Genomic DNA, 20155 nt, shown 5'->3' on the forward strand with positions numbered 1-20155 from the left:
CCGGTATATGCCGAATGAAACAAAATTGCCAGCATTCAAAGTACTTGAACTACTCGAAAACCTTTGCTGCAAGTGGGGGAAACTTTCCAGGGTTTCTCCTGTATGAGGACTTCATCTTCTGGGGGATGACGCTGTTTTTGTCGCTACTGCTGTTGCCGCCAGCATCAGCAACACTAGCAAAGCCACCGCAGCTGTTGCCAACTTCTTTCCTTCACTTTAATCATCTCATTTCCATCTCGAGCACTTCATCCACTTTTGATGTACGCTTGGCTTTCATCGAACCTCACGCCATGTCATCTTCTTGGGCGACTTCAGCAAATTCGGTAAGCCAGCCACATCGCTTAGTAAAAATCCTCTATAGTCGGGCCTGTTTACTACCCTGTTCTAATAAGTCTTAGGCCACTCCCATCCGGCTATTGGCTGGTCTACTCTTAGCGGCAGTTTCTGTCAGACGTGAGGTACACACATGAAAAACTCGTCTTGAGACACCGACGTAAAATACTTGCCAAAGAAAGGCCGAATGCTACCACCATCAATATCATCTAAAAAAATTAGGACTAATACTCGCTTGGGCTGACTTGATACACTGACCGTAATCGTGTCAAAACACTTGTGGCCGGTTTTTGTCGTCCGTACCCCTGCGAGCTTTTGCTTATTCATCCCCTTTGCCCCTCGCACTATTAATATCTTCTCGGACTTGCCATTTTTTATGATTCGCGATTTGTCGTACCCGTCAAAGGTCGCTGCATATACTTTTATTGTACTTTAGGCCGTATTATCTGCTTTCTATTTTTCCTACTATGTTAAAATGAAATCAGCTAAACTTAAATCGCTGAAAATTCTAAAAAAAAAAAAAGCAGCTAAATAAGTAAGCCGAAACGTTTGTGTGTACGTAAACCTAATTTGTTAAAGATAATTTGTAAATGCGCAATTGCCACACGCGAGGTCATCATACGGTACCGCCGCCCCTCGATGACTCGGACCCCGCCATAAATGGACAAGGACCTCATACTAGCATCAACGTAAGAATTTTCGTCATCTCGAGACAGATTTACAACATCTAACTAATCAAAGGAAATCTCTGCAATGTGTATTTTTGAAATAATGATATTTGTTTGCCTAAAAACACTCCAGGTACCGAACAATGTAATCTGTCCTGATCAACGTAGAGCTCTGCAAAGATAACCGAAGGCCACTCTAGCGCCTTGAACTGAGAATAGATATTCTTTATTAAGTCACCGAATTTGTCACCGAAATGTACCATTACACCGTACTAATGAGAAAGGATCAAAGTTGTATCATTATGTACTCCCGGGCTGAAATTTGCAGTAATCTGGAGCCTTGCTGGAGGTTAGTAAAGATTTTACGACATCTTAAAATCTGCTGGTCATCGCTCGTTTTTCTTGGAATTGTGTTCGCTCACTTTGTTGTGATGGTCCAGTGTTTGTAAAAGACTTCACAAACTCATGTTCTATTGGTTGTTGAAAGTAATGCTGATTGCGCAACACGTTCTATTTGGTTGACGGCTCTTTTGGCGAGCTGGTCCCTCATTTGCATAATTATACTTCTGCACGTAATGGTTTTTTCAGACACCTTGCGATCCGTTTCATTGTTGATTGCGTGTAGGTCTTGACAAAGAAGTATCTTTCGATATTCATATAAAAGAAGGTGAGCATGGTCAACCAATATATGTATATGATCGCAAATATTTTATGCATTAAGAAATAAATTTCTATCAAAATTTTCAGCCTAGAATTTCGTGAAAGATAGGGGTTAGGCCTATATATATATATATATATATATACAGGGTAATTTCTATCATTTATACTGAAGGGCATGATCTGAACAAGAGGAGGGAACGCATAAACAGCAATGGATCGAGCATTTATTTGTTCGTCTATTTGATCATCATCTCTTCGTCCAGGGGAAATTCAGCGCAGCTGCATGTATGGATGTATGTTGGTGTATTATAAGACGTCGTTTTCTTCTAGCCATTGCCAGTGTAGCAACATTAGCATTGTTGATGCTATTCAGTCAGGCGGGCTACTATGGAACGGGCCTCAGAACCATTGGAGTAACATCGATAACAGAAATACGTCAGCAACAGGTAGCATATAGGCAACAAGAGTAGTTAAATTTTCTGCTGCCGGAAATAAAGTGCACGTATGTTTACGTTTTTGCGTGCAGACGGTGTCGACAAACAACGAATGACGAAATTTGCAATTACTTCCATGCTCAAAATTTATAATCTCGCTGATCAGATCTTGTGCCGAAGGCTCAACTTCGACGGTCGATAGGCCTCAAATCGTTTTTGCTTATATTTTACACATTAATTTTCTAATTGGACAATTAGATGTATCTCTATTGTTAAGCTAAATTGTTTTCATTAATCATGAACACCGTAATCTGGTCTTCGCCGAGATCCTGGCGAAGATATACTACAATGCTGATAAGGTTATCATCGGTGCCATTCGGCGATCTCGGTTCTGACCGTTTTTGACGAGATACACACAAACAAGAAGGTCTATTTATTTATTTATCTTCCATGCCGAACGAATAATAGTAACAGACTCATCAGTCCGGTGTAGTTTTTTCGGACTTAAAATAGCCAGTGGCACCACTGAGGTGGCTGCCGTTTTTCCCCATTAAATTACTGGGCCCTGTGTAATGGCGCGGTAGTTCGAGAAAGCCCTCAGCTAAATTTCTAATTATGCTGTTCGAATAAACTCCGCATCGGACTATGGTTTTTCAAAGAGTTTTACTATGAGAAAGGCTATAGCTTATGTTTAGAAGGAATAGCTAGCAATTTACTCGTAAGGATGACCGAAAATTATACGCCCGGCGCCACCATTCACTCGAACGGCTCATCTTCAGGACCTCTGTATCCACGCTGATATTCCAGCCCGAGTTTTCACGTTTCTCTCAAGTTTAATAAGCAAAAATTCGTTAATTTTCAAGATATCCTCAACAGCTGGCTCATTTGAGTGCGAGCAATTAAGGGTTTTTGTAATTTTCTGAAAAAGAACGGGTTCTCAGTGTTCGCACACAAAAGTTGTTCTTCCTTTCCTGTGGTGCATGATCTGACACTAATCTTATTGACACATAGAAAAAAAACAAGTCCATCAAATCAAATCAAGTCAATGATAACTAGACTAATATTTTGCTTTATGGGTTCGGCTATCAACATCTCGCGTATCATCACAAGACCCACTTGTGAAATTTCATTGCTTAAAACGTGAATGAATTAGAGTTAAGCAAACGTTACCTCTTTGAATAGTGCAGAATTCAACCTCTAAAGCAGACTTTGTCACACGGTTTGTAAGTGTGTCCCGAAACAGTTTCCGAAGTTCGTCTGTTCGTCATCTTGTAAAATATCCGTAACACCATATGTGGCTCTGCCAACGATGATCCGAGCTGGAAAGAGCTTAAGGTAAAGCTTAATCATTTGAACATGAGTTATTATAAGAATCGGTCCATATTAGAGATTAGGAGTTTCGTTATTCCTCAAAAAGCCGCTAGTGCTTGAGGACTCAAGGTGATTCGAAGACTGAAGGCGTTCGAAAGGGACAATTTGTGATTTGTTTCAAATCTGTTCATGCTGTTATTGGTAGATGTGGTTTGTAGATACAGGTAAGGCTATTAAAACGTATTTCAAATGATCTCACTTTAAGCTAATTGCTCGATTACGCTTGGGGTCACGTCAGCGTAGCACGGCAAAATATTGATTTGTAGCTAGAAAAAAAAAAAAATAAATAAATAAAAACAAGCGATAGTCAAAGCAGCGTCTGCTCCTAAATATGAGCGTATTCTTTTGCCTACCAGCTCTGCCATCTTGCGTAACAGTTCGTCCCATACCAACTGCAATCTTGCTCTAGTGCCATTTTTTTTTCTACCAGTATTTTATTCTGCTATATGTTCTTAGGGTTCGAAATCATTCGCTGAACCGGCTCTACCTAAACTACGAGTGGGTCGCGCAATAGATTGACGCTACGAATTAACTATAACGTTAAACGCAAAGTTTTATCTATATGAATTGGTTTTCCTTGTATTGATCGACTTGAAGACGTAAGAGTCTTACATGAACGCTGAACACTAACGACTCATTTAAAATGTGACGACCGCATGTATTATCCAACCAAGATCGTCTGAAATTACCGGTGGTATTGGCAGACCTGTGGGCCTGTGTGTTTAAAGACAAAATCGATTCTCGTAGCGGGCTTCTTCCTTGCAATTAATTCAATTATCTCACAGTTGGTCGGCTGCTCCATGACGCGCTATAGCTACTATATGTGGTACCAGTTGGACAATAGATGATTAATAATTGAAGCATCCCATGAAGGTCGACGCTCGTTGATGCACTGCAAACTTACTGATGCAATTACCAATGCCAGCCTCACATGGATGCCTGAGCTCAACTGACTGCAAAAAGCAAAATCCTATAGCGTAGCCTTGTTTGTACAATACAAAACGTCGAACTCTATTTATGGTTACGATCTTCATTCTATTTAATTCATCGTGTGTGTCAAAGAGGACGTGTGTCTTTGTACTGTCCGATATATAATACCATTATCGACATAATACTGTCTGAGGCGATGATGGGGGCTTATTTTGCAAGTACCACAAACCGATGTGGTGATATCCATGCAAGCCGAATGTCTGCATAAGAACTTCAATTATTTGGATACAAATTACCGAGTGTTTTTTTTTTTTTTTTTTTTTTCTATCGCAATTTGTTAGATTTTCTGGGTTTTATTTGAAGTTTTGTACTTGTGATGATTTCATGCTCATAATTCTGACGACCGAATTATAACGCCGCCACTTTGGCGGCTTGTTAGAAGTCGTTTTATCCTTTCTAACCCTAAATGAAAATAAATATATAGAAAAAAAAAAACGTGGCTCGCTCAGTACTCACATTTCAACTGAGAACTACTTCTTCGCCAGCTGAAACAACTCACGGACGTCTGTCAGGTCACTGCTATTCGCTGTATTTATCAGCATCGGTTGGCATTTACCACCAAAGTACATCTTAAGATTGCTAACATTATAGACGTTTACTGGTTCTAGAAACTCCGTTGAAGAAAACTCAGGTACTAACCTCACTGTCCTACTAAGAATACAGCCAAGTTAAGGCTCGCGTGAATACATTGACTGCTTTTAGGTTGGTTCTATCCGTGCAGGCAAAATAATCTACTGCTGTTACGTTGCCACGTACACTGTAAAATCTACCGTAATCATAAATTCGGGCCAGGCAAGGAATAGACTAAATAAAATTGTTATTACATGAGCCGTTTTTGTAATTCAAGCGGCTCCTTTAGATAGCTATACGCCTTCATTTGGATGCTGCTAAAAATTTACTCATTTATAAATAACTTGCCTAGCTGTTTTGTTAGTTCGTCAACTAAGGCGTTTAAGTCATATTTGTTTCGAAAAAGACATCCTTTGACAATACATCACCAAACTCCTCACGAGCCTTTTAAATGGGGCATATGGGACATACTATTAGCAAAAAAATCGTCTGCCAGTTAAAAAAAACCTCTGGCTATTCCTAATAACTGTCCTACAACTTCATTCAGGTGAGTAGGTTGATGTCCGATGACTTGAATGAAATGTATAGATGTTATTAGACAAATATATAGATGTTCATAGTTGTACGACGACCACAAGAACTTCACTTGACTCGTATTAACTCCATAAATCTACACAGGATTTGACAAATAAGCGTTTATGGAAGTTTACAGTACTCTGACTTATACGACTCGTTGAAATCTATACAAACGCGTTTACTTATTTGATGTATTTAACGTGGACGCATCGCATAGGAGCTATCCTAATAAAGCTTAGTCGATATCAGGCTAAACAGTGCGTAGAAGCATCGGTCATATGGATAATTGGCGAACCTTAGATCTTGTCGTAGAACAGGCAGGATGAAAAATGGAACCGTTGCTAATTCAGGCCAATGTTTACGGTTAAACAAAACAGGCATCAGTTGACATTGGTGAAATAGCAGATAAAATATAGAAATAAAGGTCGACCTTATTTCGTCAATAGTGAGAGCAAACCGGTACAATATCACCGTCGATTAATCTACTGTGTAATAACAAGCCGGCTCAACTGACGCGGTCCAATAGTTCCTCTACTTGGCGCCCTTTTTCGAAGTCCTAACCAAAAGTTATATTGTTAGAACTTGTATTGGCATTATTATAATAATCAAGTAAAGTTTAATGTTATCACGGGCGGACGCGAAATCAAATCTAAGCCTATCGATGCATCGCTGGTGGAGGTGTTCCTCTATCGATAGAAAAATATATTCCAATCACGATGACAGGTTCGTGCATGCACGTTTTTATACGTTTCGATATCCGTGCTATCATCATCGATGCTCTCCTCCAAGCAACTTGCCTTAAGGCCTTTCAACGCCTCATAGATCCATAGTAGCCACATGGTTTGTCACGATTACAGGGCCATTACCGTCTTAGTTACTGTGAGTAGTTTATTGGAAAGTTCTGTAATTTTCAGCCATTCAGATGTCAATTAAGCTAAAGGCAATCAATATGTATAGTTGGTCGTTATTGTATAAGTTTTTATGTAACACAGTTGTGCAAGATATATATATATACTGGTTGAGTTGAAATCTGTAGAAGAGAATAGGTTGGTGACGCCAATGCTTCCAACATGTTTGTGTGTGTCGGTCAGCTGGGTGCGCACGAGCTACGTCCAACAGGTGGACTCAGAAGCTTCAATTATATTTTTGACCGTTTGAAGCAAAAACAATATAATTAGTTTCTCTCTAAGAAAATGCGTTTTTTCAATCGATTAAGCACCATAGACTAATGACTTGCGTGTGTATCTAAGAGTGGCTGCCTGTGAGTGTGTGTACCGGTGTTAAGGTATAAGCATGGATTATGCCTATTAGTAATAGTGAGTTTATATAAAGTGAGCTTACGAACAAACGACCTATATGACATGACCCACAGGGATTCATCTTCAGCTGTAGTAATGGCCAACTCTATCTGGCCCGGTACTTCACTTCTCTATATGAGCGTCAATGAAATGTTCATTCCGCCTGTTCTGTTCCCTTTACGCTAATCCTCGTGTCGTACGACGGCTTTGGGTACTCGCTCGATTTGGGATTAGCCACTATGGATACTGTCGCAAAACCTCCATCGCGATTTTTTCGTGTCCACCTTAAACTGCTTTACTGTAGCCCTATCCGTATTGGCACCGCCGTATATCCGCACCTATATATGCTCTTGCCTCCCGTCAGAATAAAATCCCATCTGGGCTCTTAGTAAAGCAGCAGCAGCAGCATCAGCAGCACTATTCGCTTCCACTGCATCGGCAGCGTGGCCAATGTTAATGGTTCTCGTTGTAAAGTGAACGCATTTCTGGCCTAATTTTAGTGATTTACGGACGTGGGACATCCGGATGACTGATGTCCCGGCGGCACCAGGCTGTCTTGATATATTAATGCAGCATTACCACGTGCTCGAAGGACGCGACACCTAGCAGGCAAGCCCTGTTTAATCGAAATCGCACGAAAAAACTCCATTTCTCCTTATCCTCGTCGTATCATGAACTTAACAAACCGAAGGAATATTGCGATACGTTAGTGTGCTATCGGAGAAGTGCATAAAAGTGAAAGTTCTTCACATACAAAGAAGTGCAATGAGAGCTCTGGTTCCTATGGAAGCGTACACTATCCGAACGCTTAATCACAGAAATCTCATACGCTGATACGGTTCGAAAGCGCTCAGATTTCATGTATTAATCGAATGTTAATAGAACTTGGAGGTGCGGAATACATAAGACCCCCTGTGTATCCCCTCAGATTAAACCACAGCACTAGAAAGTACTTCCCGGTCAAAGTGGATATGACAATTTTAACAATGAGGTATATCCATTTATTGAGTGTTGAGTCGTAGCGGTTTTTATAATTTACGGGGTTGGCCAACAGTGGGCAGCCCATATCCCATTGTCTTATCATTGGATGTGTCTAACGATTTCATTGTCCGTTAAAAACAAGCTAAACGTCATTCGAAGGCCAACATCGCTATTTTGGTAGCCAGTAGTAGGCGATGAGCATTAGACAAACCAAATCTAAGATATGCATGGTTCTTCTTCTCGCTTTAAACATACCTATTATTCAACTTACTCAGTAAAGCGGTGGCCGCAACATAAATATGGTGCAATCCTTGAAGTTAAGAAATAATCGGATGTTATATTTGTGTGTTTTCTAATTAATTACCAAGTAGTAACTAATTAATTTTTCATATCATAAGTAAATATTGTTGCTAACGTTATGTTTGTATGGCCATTCCTTTTAGTTTATACGGTACGAGCACTTTTCAAGTCACAACTTAACAAATCTAAAATCATTTGGAGCAGAGGAAGCCTAGTTTAGATTCAGCCCATCAAATCCAAATTAAGCTAACGCTATCTCTAGTCTGAAAAAACAATGATTCAAGGCATGTTTTCTTTAGGAAAACTGCAGAAATAAATGATCGCTCCACGTAACACTTTCGATTCTAAATTAATTTCTATGAAATAAGGAAACATGAGAGGTCATTAGACACGATTCCGTCAACGCTTTGTCAGTTAGGCAACGTAGGTTGCCCTTGACCGTCGGGGACACAAATACCCCGCACCCCACCCTGCTCGTGATCTAAATAGGCTTTCCTACATGCAGGTCGCCGAAGAATACATGCAATGGCAGATGCAACCGGCGCTAAGGAGCGTCCGCGGACGCAGACCACGGTCATGAACTATCAGACAAACAGTAGCAGACTATCTGAGCAGCCATTACATCTTTGTTCTGACGTGAAATGCATTGTCGCTGGTCTGAAGCTGGCGGTCCGCGATTCTCCGTAACGGAGCTCGTCGAAACGCCAGTCAGTAACACTGATATATTTACACTCGGTTCCTGCTGGTGTTCTGGCTATTGACAGGTTCATAGCCGCGGCAGGCTCCGCCATCGCTCGCGCGGAATACGGCTAGATAGTTCTACGCGTGTCAGTGGGCGTATGTGTGTACGCATCTATAATGTGTAAGAAACGTAAGAAATCATTTATATACACAGATAGATAGGAAAAGGTAGGTAGAGTAACGGAGAAATGGTTGGCTATAGAGATGTAAGAAGGTTCCTGGGATGTTGGGGGTGAACGACAAAAGAAATCGCCAGTAATGGCGCCAATGCTTACCAAATCAAGTCACAGTCGTTGTTGAACACCGAAATGGTGTTCGTTATTAAGTATGAACTGCTTTTGTTATTATTATCTACCTTGCATAGTAAACTATTTCACTGTTATTATTATTATTATTGCGGGCTGATATTCGAAAGCCCTTTCCAGAGTTTTGCGAACCACTTCCAAATTTTGATACACAAAGCTTTGACAGCGCTACAACATAACAACATCATGTATTTTCTATCGGTTCTTCTCAAATAATGCAGCTAGAAAACATTTAGAAATCATCCAAAAAATAATTAAAAAAAACTGTCTGTGATTTTTGGCCGTTTAAGCCAGGTGAGGCTTTCATATATATTCTTGGCAAATGTGAGGTTACCATTAAGTTGGATACCTTTGTCCTGTACATGCGATATTCCGTTGGGGCCTAGGTGACAGCCCTGCAGCTCAGAATCTTATGTACACATTTACTCGTTTCATGCACACACAGAGAGAGTTCTCTGAATGATAACTGCTACTTGTGCGCCATTGTCAATTGATCACCTTTGTTTCGTTGTTATTCCTGTTGTCTCTTCTTGCCGTCGCAATTACCGTCGCGACTGCAGCATCCACAGCATCAGAAGCCTATGGTCAATAGAACATGTGTATAGCCTTTGACATTGGTCGCTCTCTTTGCGACAGCACCGCGGCAGCAGCGGCACGGGGCTGCGACGTCGAGAGCTTGTTGCGTCTGACGAAGCGACGTAATCGCCTGGGGTTGTTCTGGGAAGGCTTCCCGCGTGCGACCGGCTGACATTGTGTGTCCATGGAACGCCCTAAGAGGTGGGTCGTTTCGTACCCGTATGCATTGAATTACCATCACACGAGCTAGATAACTACGCTACTATAGCTATTGTTTGTTCTTTATAGATTTCTGCAGCTACAAGGGCTACTCTATATGCAACGAGAATAACTCTTGTACCCGTCCATACGTAAATAACTTTGTACGGGTACGTTCCGTTTTAAATTGCCAACAAGAAAGCGGAAGGACTGTTAAGTTACGTACGTGTTTGAACACGTACGGTGGACTGAGACTACCAGCGGTTCGTTACTATATGGCTGTGTACTAGTTCGATATTTATCTCGTAGCTACCGAAGTAAACAGCGCAGGCAGATAGGAGCTGGAGCTGAATATGATCGCAAGTATCAAGCTACATTCGCGATGAACTGACGTGGCATGGATGAACTTATTATTATAACTTAATCCATACAAACAGTATGGATTAAGTATGATGATATAGCATACAAGGTGTACCGAGACGGCATTAAATACAACGCAATTATACCTTTCTGCCTTACACTGGGTCTAAATAAACTTCTAATAACTGGGACAAACGATAGTTTTTTTTTTTTTTTTTAAGAAAAGGGGAAACTGATCGTGTTACTTAGATGATAATTGTATGCTTTCCGAGCTCGTAGTCAAATTGCTGGTTTCTAGCCGATACACATTGAGCTGTTAATATATAATCGCTTAAGTTTATCAAAATTAATTTTGGTAAATAAAAAAAAAGAACGAAAAGGTTTATTTCTCGCTTAGTCTTCGTACCTTCTATTTTTTGGCGACTGAAACCATTCGCACTTTCCCTTCTTCTCCAATGAAACTTGTGCGGAGATCAGTGCTATGCCATTTTGTTTTTTTAATAATATTTTGTGCAAATATAAGCTGCAACTTGGCGTGAATCTACATAAGCCTCATAATAATAATAATAATAATAATTGTCACTTTGTTTTTTTTTAATCAAATTTCGTCGGTTCATTGTAAAAGATACACGTTTGCCATAATCATCCCTTGAGTTTATGAAGTACAGATATATAAAGACTATTTGTCCTAGTTGTCCTAGTTGTCTCCTGCTCAAAAACTTTGAAGATGAGGCGTGGCATTTTATATAGTGCGGCGAAAGTCAGCCAATTTACAAATCGTTCATATTTTCCTTCGATCTCCTTAATAATCGAGCATTGCTTGTGAGCCCTCTCTACCGAGTGATGTGTAGAAAGAGGCAGAGGCCGTAATAGGAGTTTCCGTTTAATGTGCTAGTTTATAGAGGCTTAAGAAAGCTTAGCATTAGGTTTAGCAAGCGTCTGAAAACGGTATGTTCTAGCTTGTACCTAACGCGCTGTTACTTGTCTGCCACTTTAAAACTGCTCGCAGTTCCGCATTCGGTATCAATTGAATGGGTTATAACCGTCACCAATCTACACCGCTGCAATTCCCCTAGTAGGCAGGCCCGTATTCGTCAAATAAAGATAGATCACTATAAACCACTTCTTTGTACCAAACCTTTGAGAAGATCCTCAGAAAGTATATCGATAGTATAGCTTGATACAACTAGTTCAGAATAGACACATGTATCTATGTATACGGACAGAGTGTACACTCGTGTAGCACACTGTAGTCTAATTTACTATTTTATTTGTACAAGGAGCTGCTCGTAGCAGAAGGCAATATTTCTCTTGTCATGATCTGTGATCGGCAAATCGAAAACCAATTGGGCCGATAACGCCTATCAGTGCGCTGCTTTATAAACTTTTCAACTAAACAACACGTTCCAATCATATCTGATATAGTCCCATATATATGAAAACAAAAGTGCTCATAATTTAGAATTGAGTCGTAAACGACTGTGCGGTTACGGCGACTTCTAAACACAACGCATAGTCAATAAAAGCTATCCTACACTCAGGAAGTGTCTCCTGTACTTCGCTCAAGCTCCCCTCTCGTCTCAATCGTTTTCGTTCTTTTTACTTTTGTTTCTTTTGCTATTCATTTTATTCCTGTTCTTCCAGTTCTGCTTCTGCTGCTGCTGCTGCTGTTGTTGTTTCTGATAATGCCAGCGGCGGTGGCGACTGATGCTATTCCTCGATTCCGTACCCGAAGACAAGTTACTGAATAGTAATGTGGTTAGTGTAAATAGCGATGTGTAATTAATTTGGCAACAACGAAATTGTGATTGACGAGGTCCAGCATGAAGTGCCCGTCCGGTGAGCGTCCGACGATCTTCGCCGACGCTGTTGAAATCTCTGTCGAAGCAGGAAAAGCAGCAGAAAGAAACGGTGCCGAAGCAACGATGGTCAGTGAATAGCTAGATCTTCCCTATCTGCCCAGCGGAACCGCCATCATGGCAACACTGATGACCTTCCACCTGTAGTAAAACTGCTGCAACAACAACGATAACAACAACAACAACAGTGGCAGCGACGATAAAGCGATTGCAGAAGGGAATATACTGCTAACGCAGACAGAAAGCGTCCTCCATATCTCGTGCGTCGCGTTATTACCACTGCTGTTGCCGCCTATCCGCCGTCCTCTATCTTCTCTTCCGGTTCAACGGCGATGGGTGACTGAAACTCGCGTGACGGTTGTCCGACCGTTCTATCTCCGTGGGTCGCTTCATTCGCCCGTTCTTTTGTCGGATTACCCATCAAAACTTTGAACAACAGCAGCAGTGGCGGTGTCGCTGCTGTCAGAGCCCCGCTTTTGATTATCCTGTGATCTTTACCCCACTGTACAATGTTTTCTCTCTACTCTGCAGTGTTATTCAGTTTTTGGCTGCTTCGACTAAAGCTAGCACCTTTAGCAACGGCACGAACGCAAGGTATGATACGTTTACTCTTCCACTTCAGAAAATCAGTTTTCTGCAAAAAAAACGACGACGACAAGCGCAATATTCAATTATATTATTTATCTGATGGCGCATTTATATGAAGTCCGGCGCGATCAGCAGAAATTGTACATTGTGGTTATGGAAGTCGGAACTGAATGAATGGTCTAGTCCGCAGTCGAGAGGCTAAAATGAAACAAGCAAAAGGATAAATCACAACCAATTTGGTAACCCCATCACAGGCAGTTGAATATAGAAGAAGCGTTTTGGTATTCTTGTTAAGGGCACGACGGCCGAAAATCGGTGCATACGTGACTACAAATATAGATCGGATCGGACACACATTAAATATTGCAGATGCAAGACGCTAGTTCTAGATGAAGGCTTGGGCCATCGATTGTGATTGGGAACATCCCACACGAGACAATTGTGTTGGCTGTTGACGTAGGTCGTAACCGCTTCTCTTAGGAAAAGGCGTTAGTGAAATCGACAGGTTCGTACCTGAGCACAAGGTCAACGTAAAAGCATTAGATTATCCCTAAATTTTATTCAAGCAATGATCGATGCCTTAGAACTTTCGTAACAGTCTAATAAATAACCATAAGAACACCTCATCTGTTTGTTTTTTCCATAAATGTGTATAGTTTTTTTGAACGAGTCGTTCAACATGTGCAACATCGTACGACTATGCATAGCGGTTTTCAGGTTCACATAAAATAAGCATCGTATTCTGTGTTAAACCTCACTCGTTATTTGTTACGCTTTGCTTAGGGCTTCTCTGCTTTGTTTGTGAGCAAAAGATAGTTTCGGCCACGTATGTGCCAGACGGCCGCGACACCAGCAGGGTGCAGCAATCATACAGTTGCTATACAGATGTGCATTTTTTTTCCACTGAAACAGTAGTTTTTTTTTTAGTAATTTCCTTATCTGACGTGCTTATATAGCGCCAATGCCTATCGGACTAAGTAGCCACCTGTATTTTTTTCCTATTTTGACACTCGTTCCTGAACTTGTTCATAGTATTTTTGTAATCGCCTGTGGTTGGGGTACGTTCGAAAGGCATTTTTTTGTTGCCAGGTTCTCCCTCGACGCCGCTGTACCAGTGCACTGATCAATAGAGACGGTCCGTTGGTCTATGATGAGGATACGCGTATGTGCATAGAACAGCGTTTTCGTATTAACATTATTGATACTTTCGGGTATTCGTCACTCCTTAGCTATCCAGCTATACGAGGATTGTCATTTGGTAAAGAGAGGATAGATACTATCAATATAAGTGACAAACATTTCTATGCTTACGTTCAATACTTTTAGAAACTTAAGCATGCTAGAGGTATACATCGTCCCCCTCTCTCTGCTGATACGGCAGGCCCATTTATCCGATTTCGGTTCTGTGTTGATAGATTAAAAGATTAGGTTAAGAGCACTGCGGTAAAGAGCTCTCGTCTAACTTCAACTCATGACGTGACGCTCGAGCTCGATGTGCCGCGCGACGGGACTCAAGTTTTGACAACAAAAAAAACGTCCACGTCGATGAGTTTATTTGTGTGGGCTGCCTGCGGTTCAACGATTGCATAACGCAGAATGCATTAAACTGTACTAGGCGACCACCTGCGCAATTGAATGTCGCCTATAAGAAGAAAATGCCGCTGATCCATGATAATGCAGCGGAGGTTAGCCTATTGGTTCAATGACATTATCTATCTACGGCTACTGTTAGTGCTAACCTCTTGTCCGGCTCGTAAACAAGACCGTCGAAATAATTTAGAAATTTTGAAGATATTCTCTGAGACACTTGAGAATTCTGCAATTATAATCCGCGATTAGTTTGACTGACGGTTCGTTGACATTCGTAAAGTGAAAGTTCTCGCTTCGTTTTGTTTAGACGCTTTAGCGTAATCATTGGCTAGCTAATTATCACTGTATTGTTCTCTAGTCGCGTAATAGAAATAGGAGCTCGCAGCTCCAAGCCAAGACTCGATTCGAATTTTTCGAAACTATACATGTCACGTATCTGTCATGCTGCGTTATGCAGGTGTTGTTTAACGCATCGTTTCTACTAGCTCGGACACTATTTCTAGTCACATTCGCCGATCTATTGCCTATTACTCAACGCATGCGATTGTATACTTGTTTATCATTGTGTTTACCTGTTGCACTTATTTACAGTTCGTACGTGGGCGATCCACACGGCAACGACCCCATTTGTGCAGTGGAAACAGCCACTGCGGATCAGACAGCCGCGCATTTTGCTCCTCACCGTGAGGTGTTGCCTGCTGGAGAAGGCCACGCGGCCGCGAGCCCACTGCACGGTCCTCAACCTGTATCTTCAAGGCATCCGCCCGAACGACTGGCCGAACAAGTGCCAAACCACGTAGGCATTATTCCTTTAACTAGTCCACCGTACCACTCGTTACAATCCATCCAAAGCCTTCCTCACCTCCATGAACCGTATCACGCACCTACAGTGGCAACCATTGTCTCCAATGGCGATGTCTACTCCCAGCTTAATTGTAAGTTACTTGTTTGCGTGGCAAAAAGTGTTCAGGTTTACAGATCAGTCTAAATGGGATTTGTCGCCGTTGTAAATTGTCATTTTTTATGAACTACTATTTTCTATTGCCTTTGCTATAACACTCCTTTGGCAAGGTTTGGAAGCCATGTACTTACTGTGTGCGGTAGTCTCTACGGCAAGCGGTCGTACAAGCCGCTTCAGAATGGAATAGAATAGAAATCGCATGCTGATCATTACTAACCGGGCAGTGAATCTTCCAGCCGACACACGTTCAGGCGTTCTCACAGACTATCCTGGGGCAGCTTACGACGCTTCATATTATGAGAATTCCCCGTACACTGACATGGTTAGCCCGCCACCGATTACTTCGCATTCTGATGTTAAGCCTACCGAAGAGGAGCTCTGGCATTTCCGTCAAAGGAAGGAAAATACTCAGCCGTACGTTTCCAGTTGTTGTGGGCCGTATGACAGCCCAACACAGATAATGATGACTACAAATGCCGGCGGGCTTGTAGCTGGTTCGGATTTCGAGCCGCAGCCAAGCACTAGTCATGACAATACCATCGCCCCCCTAGCAACACCAACCGAGGACCGACGGGAGTCCTCCGCAGGGTCCAACGAAAGCTGGACGGCCGACGCGGATAAAGCGCGAACCGGTCAGTAGGCCCTGAAGGAAATAGGTTTAAAATACTTACTTATCGGACAAGATCACATCAATTCAAGCAAGTTAAGAAGCAACAGAAAAGATAAAGGGAGATTTTCGTAACTAGAACTCACTCGCCTTAGCACGAATTCCTTAGCTGGAATCATTAATCGACCCCATAATCAAAACTTGAAAAGTTTCAAGTTGTAACCCTTCTTCTTTTTCTTCTTCTTCTTCTTCTTCTTACATATAAAACGCGCGTGCTTTGCTCATCCATGTGAATTTCACAGTTATGCAGTGAAAGCAGTGTGGGCAGAACCGCCCCTGATGATCTGGCACGCCGTCTTCGAAGGCGGGAACGAAACAAGGTCGCTGCAGCCAAATGCCGAAGCAAAAAGAAACGGCAACAGGAGCAGTTAACTAAGGACCATATCTATGTACGTAAAATCAATAACACAACCTTGCCAGTGTTTGTGTAACACTTCAACTTTCATATTAACGAATTATAAAAGAAACTTTAAATTCAACGGGTAACACCACAATAATAATCGAGGCACAAATAGATCGCGGATAGATTATATTGCATAGGGTAAAAATAAACCATAAACAGTTCGGTAAACGGCATTGGTGTACGATGTTTGCGACAGCTGTTTGACTGTCTATTGAACTGGTTATTTATATTATTTTTCTTTTTTGTTTTTCGTTACCAGACCCGTCACCAGAACGAGGCGTTGCAGCGTGAAGTAGCCAATCTGAAGGCCAAAGTGCAGGAACTCCGTGACCAGTTGACAAACCACAATTGCTGTTTGATCGGAGACGGTCAGACATCTATCCCGGCCTCCGTTCCTGTCTCAACGCCTCCAGTAGCGCCCATGGCCAGCGCGGCCGTATCAACCCCAACTTCCCTCGGTTATTCAACAGGGATTGGGAACGCAGCTGGCAGAAATGACATGCTTCATCAGCATCCGACACAAGAGCAGATGGCGGGACGGAACAACTTCTCGACGCAAAATACAAACCAACATCATCCTCAGCAGAGTCCGCAGTCTCAACAGGTAACGATATAGTTGAAAGCTTACGACATTCATTGCGGATGCATGCTTGTCGTCAGCAAGGTTTTACCAAAAGGAGACGAGGAGCAGACACGTTTCTCTGGAGTTTTTGTGCGCACCTCTTTCTGTGTAGTTATATTGTTATGCGAATGGCCTGCGATCGTTTAAATGTACTTAGTATATTTTATCTGCTGTAGCTTAAGAATTCTCTATTTTAACGTTTTGTAGCTGCAGCCCGACAGACAAGTCTGGCCAGTACACGACAATCCTTGGGGAGGATCGATGATGGGTTAACAGTACGCCTACCACCGGTCTTCGAAAGTCAGTGACTGCCTGAATACAACAAATTTGCAAACAATAATAATCTCGAAAAATGCATTAGTCAGCAAGAACGGCTTCGGCACCAACAGCAGGACTCTCTGTATGTGTACCAATCAAATTTCTCGTTGAAAATTGTTGTTAGCAGACGGTTCAGTTCGAACTGAGATCTGATGACCTATTAGAGGTCTACGATATCAATTAGATAATAAATATAACCGCTTCGAAGATAAACATGCTATCTGCTACTAGCCACCGAATTTACTAGCTTCATTTATATAATCAAATATTATATTTTAATTAGGTTATTATGTTAGGTAAACGATAAAGCTAACTGAAGACGGACAACTTGAGTACGTTTTTAAAAAGTTAATTAGAAAAATATGCACATTTTTTTATCAGCCGGTAAGCTTGATATTATAAGTTTGCCTCGATAGATTGGACAGACGAAGAATGGGATCTAAAATAAGAAACAGATTTTGCCCTTAGGAGAAATTTGCAACGAGACCGAATTGGCTAAGTTTCTTGGCTGGTTGTTAAGTGTTTAGAGGAAAATTCAAATTATGCATTGCTAGCACTATTACTATATGGGCTGACGCTCTGGTCAAGGCAAATCACTGTGATTTAGACAATTTGTTTTTGACTGAATAGCATATTTCAGTGAGGTTTAAAATATTTCGAAAAAGCATCATGCCGAGACAGTGCCTAAGTAGAACTGGCCCGTTATTCAAATTTGCCCGCCTTCAGAAAGCGCGTATGCCGTAAATAATTGTATAATTCCTGTGACTTTTCAGTTCTCACATCAGTTCTGCTCACAATCGCGTAGCTCTGGATGCTGCAAGCACGGAACAATATACCATCTGTACACCTGTCATATACAACACAGTTGTTTGTCAAAACTAATTATTTAATTTGTGTCTGGAGAACGAATGTGGCATTGCATAGCCTAACATCAAGCTTTAATTGATCAGATGGCAAATGATTAATGAAAACCCATAGGCCGCTAACAACATAGCACCCGGCGCCAGTCGCTGTCGACATTGTGATCAGCTGTAAATCAAACTCTGACTTTGAAATTGATCACTGAACTACTGATTATTATCAGATTCTACTGAAGCATGATGTCAGGCGGACATGGTTACTACTAATGTTTTTCAATACAATGGAAGAACTCTGATCTTAGATTAGCTTGCACTCGAAGAACACACAACATGACTCGAACATAAATGGGCTCATATAAAAACGTAGAAGTCGTAATATATGCTTAACCAGAACCTGTATAGGCAGCGTAGCTTCTGCAAGGGCGCCGCATCGATTTCCTACGGTGCCGAAAACGATCGACTTGTTATGGGTGATAAACATGTTTCTAATAAAGGGAAAACACCAAAAAAACAGTATATAGACTTACGACGAGCGCATTTTTGCGTGATAAGTTTACGCGCGTGATAAGGTAAGCATATGTGGAAAAACAACTTAACCTCTTCTGTTTTATCGTGTCGCCGGCCATGTGTCTGCTGCTTCATTTTGCAATGTAGATTGGACGCACAGGACAGGTGCCCAGATAATGACCACCGTAATAGATAAGCAGAAAAATTGTTTTGTTTACTTTAAATTTTTTGCTTGTTACTGTTATGGTTATAATTTTGATCACCTTTGTTATTGTTTGTTGTTAGTGTTTAACTATTTTATTTGTAAATATGGTTGCCACAAAAAAAAGATGTCAACTGGAGTACAATCTCAACAAGGATGGAGGAAGTCACAGCGACTTCAGCCACTCGTAACCTGTTCAATACGTGTACCCATAATCTAAGAATATTGTTTAACACATCTACGGGCAAATAATTTGCTAGGTGAAAAGGAACTTCAAGTTTATGAAATCAATAAAGCAGCTAAAAAAGTAGGGGTCAAATCAGTACACCTTCTGATTGGATTCAGGACAAGGAAAGAACATACCTGGCAATAGTAGGACGTAAAGCCAAGTGAAAGGGTCGAACACTTTTCGTTTCCGATAGAACATTTCAATTTTGCTCAGAATCGATAAAAAAGAAAAGCATGATTTTAGATATTCTGTCTGGCAAGGATTGGATAGCGGCGATTTCACTGTTGAACGAATGATGTTGTGTACAGATCACACATATTTAGTCATTTATTTACCATCTTATTCTATTAATGTATCAATATAGTTGTATATAGTTGTGTAAACAATTACATAGTGGTTGTTAAAGAAATCTATTATAAACAAGGGGACGGTCATGGAAAACAAAACAAGAAAATATTTCCTTCAACGTTGCGTCGTTACCTACAAAGTATTTTCTATTATTCTAAATTATCATGACCTTTATCAATCATAGTAATGATCAGTCTGATTACTATCATTAACGCAAGTGTTTGATTATTTTCAAGCTCAGTAGAGCATCACTATTACTTATGAGCGCCAATGATTGATTGATCGATGGATGCATGCATACTGTGCTATATTCAGTTGTTGAGAAATACGAAAAATAAATATGGCAGATTTCAAGTTTGAATCAGGGAGATGGTCAAGCGAGATAGTTTTGTTTCTCTTAACTATTGCACTCAACATTCGGAGTCGTATCAAGTTCGCCATAGCACCTTTAATCAATTACAAAACTTGCACCTTGCGACGTTTGTATGTAGGTAATATCTATATTAATGTAAACATAAGAAGTTTAAATTTCTTAATATCGCCTCTGCTGTACCTAGTTGTTTCTACTGACAATGAAGGAAAACCAAGAGGTTCGGGGGGTATGAACTAACTATTCTCAACGAGTCCAGCCACTACAGGC

The 20155-nt window shown here is 41.2% G+C and overlaps 1 protein-coding gene and 1 long non-coding RNA gene across 3 annotated transcripts in view; both read left to right on the forward strand.

The window, feature by feature from the left end:
• The window catches only part of LOC111260608 (uncharacterized), a 24482-nt gene extending 4590 nt beyond the window's left edge, over positions 1 to 19892 (forward strand). The window contains exons 2-7 of one of the 2 annotated variants that reach the window (XM_022833496.2): positions 14990 to 15333; positions 15596 to 15991; positions 16269 to 16415; positions 16689 to 17033; positions 17259 to 17451; positions 18143 to 19892. In XM_022833496.2, coding sequence (XP_022689231.1) covers positions 14990 to 15333; positions 15596 to 15991; positions 16269 to 16279 — 751 coding nt within the window. In that variant the 3' untranslated portion in view covers positions 16280 to 16415; positions 16689 to 17033; positions 17259 to 17451; positions 18143 to 19892. The remainder of the gene's footprint in view (positions 1 to 14989; positions 15334 to 15595; positions 15992 to 16268; positions 16416 to 16688; positions 17034 to 17258; positions 17452 to 18142) is intronic. The other variant, XM_022833497.2, reaches the window with a different exon arrangement.
• Positions 7284 to 10757, forward strand: LOC111260609 (uncharacterized). Its single transcript, XR_002680445.2, has 3 exons — positions 7284 to 7891; positions 8687 to 9052; positions 9788 to 10757. It is a non-coding gene; the product is annotated as an uncharacterized LOC111260609 (long non-coding RNA).
• Positions 19893 to 20155: the final 263 nt, after the last annotated feature.

The sequence above is a fragment of the Varroa jacobsoni genome, unplaced genomic scaffold (assembly GCF_002532875.2).
Source record: "Varroa jacobsoni isolate VJ856 unplaced genomic scaffold, vjacob_1.0 scaffold_460, whole genome shotgun sequence".
In the NCBI taxonomy this organism is placed as follows: Eukaryota; Metazoa; Arthropoda; class Arachnida; order Mesostigmata; family Varroidae; genus Varroa; species Varroa jacobsoni.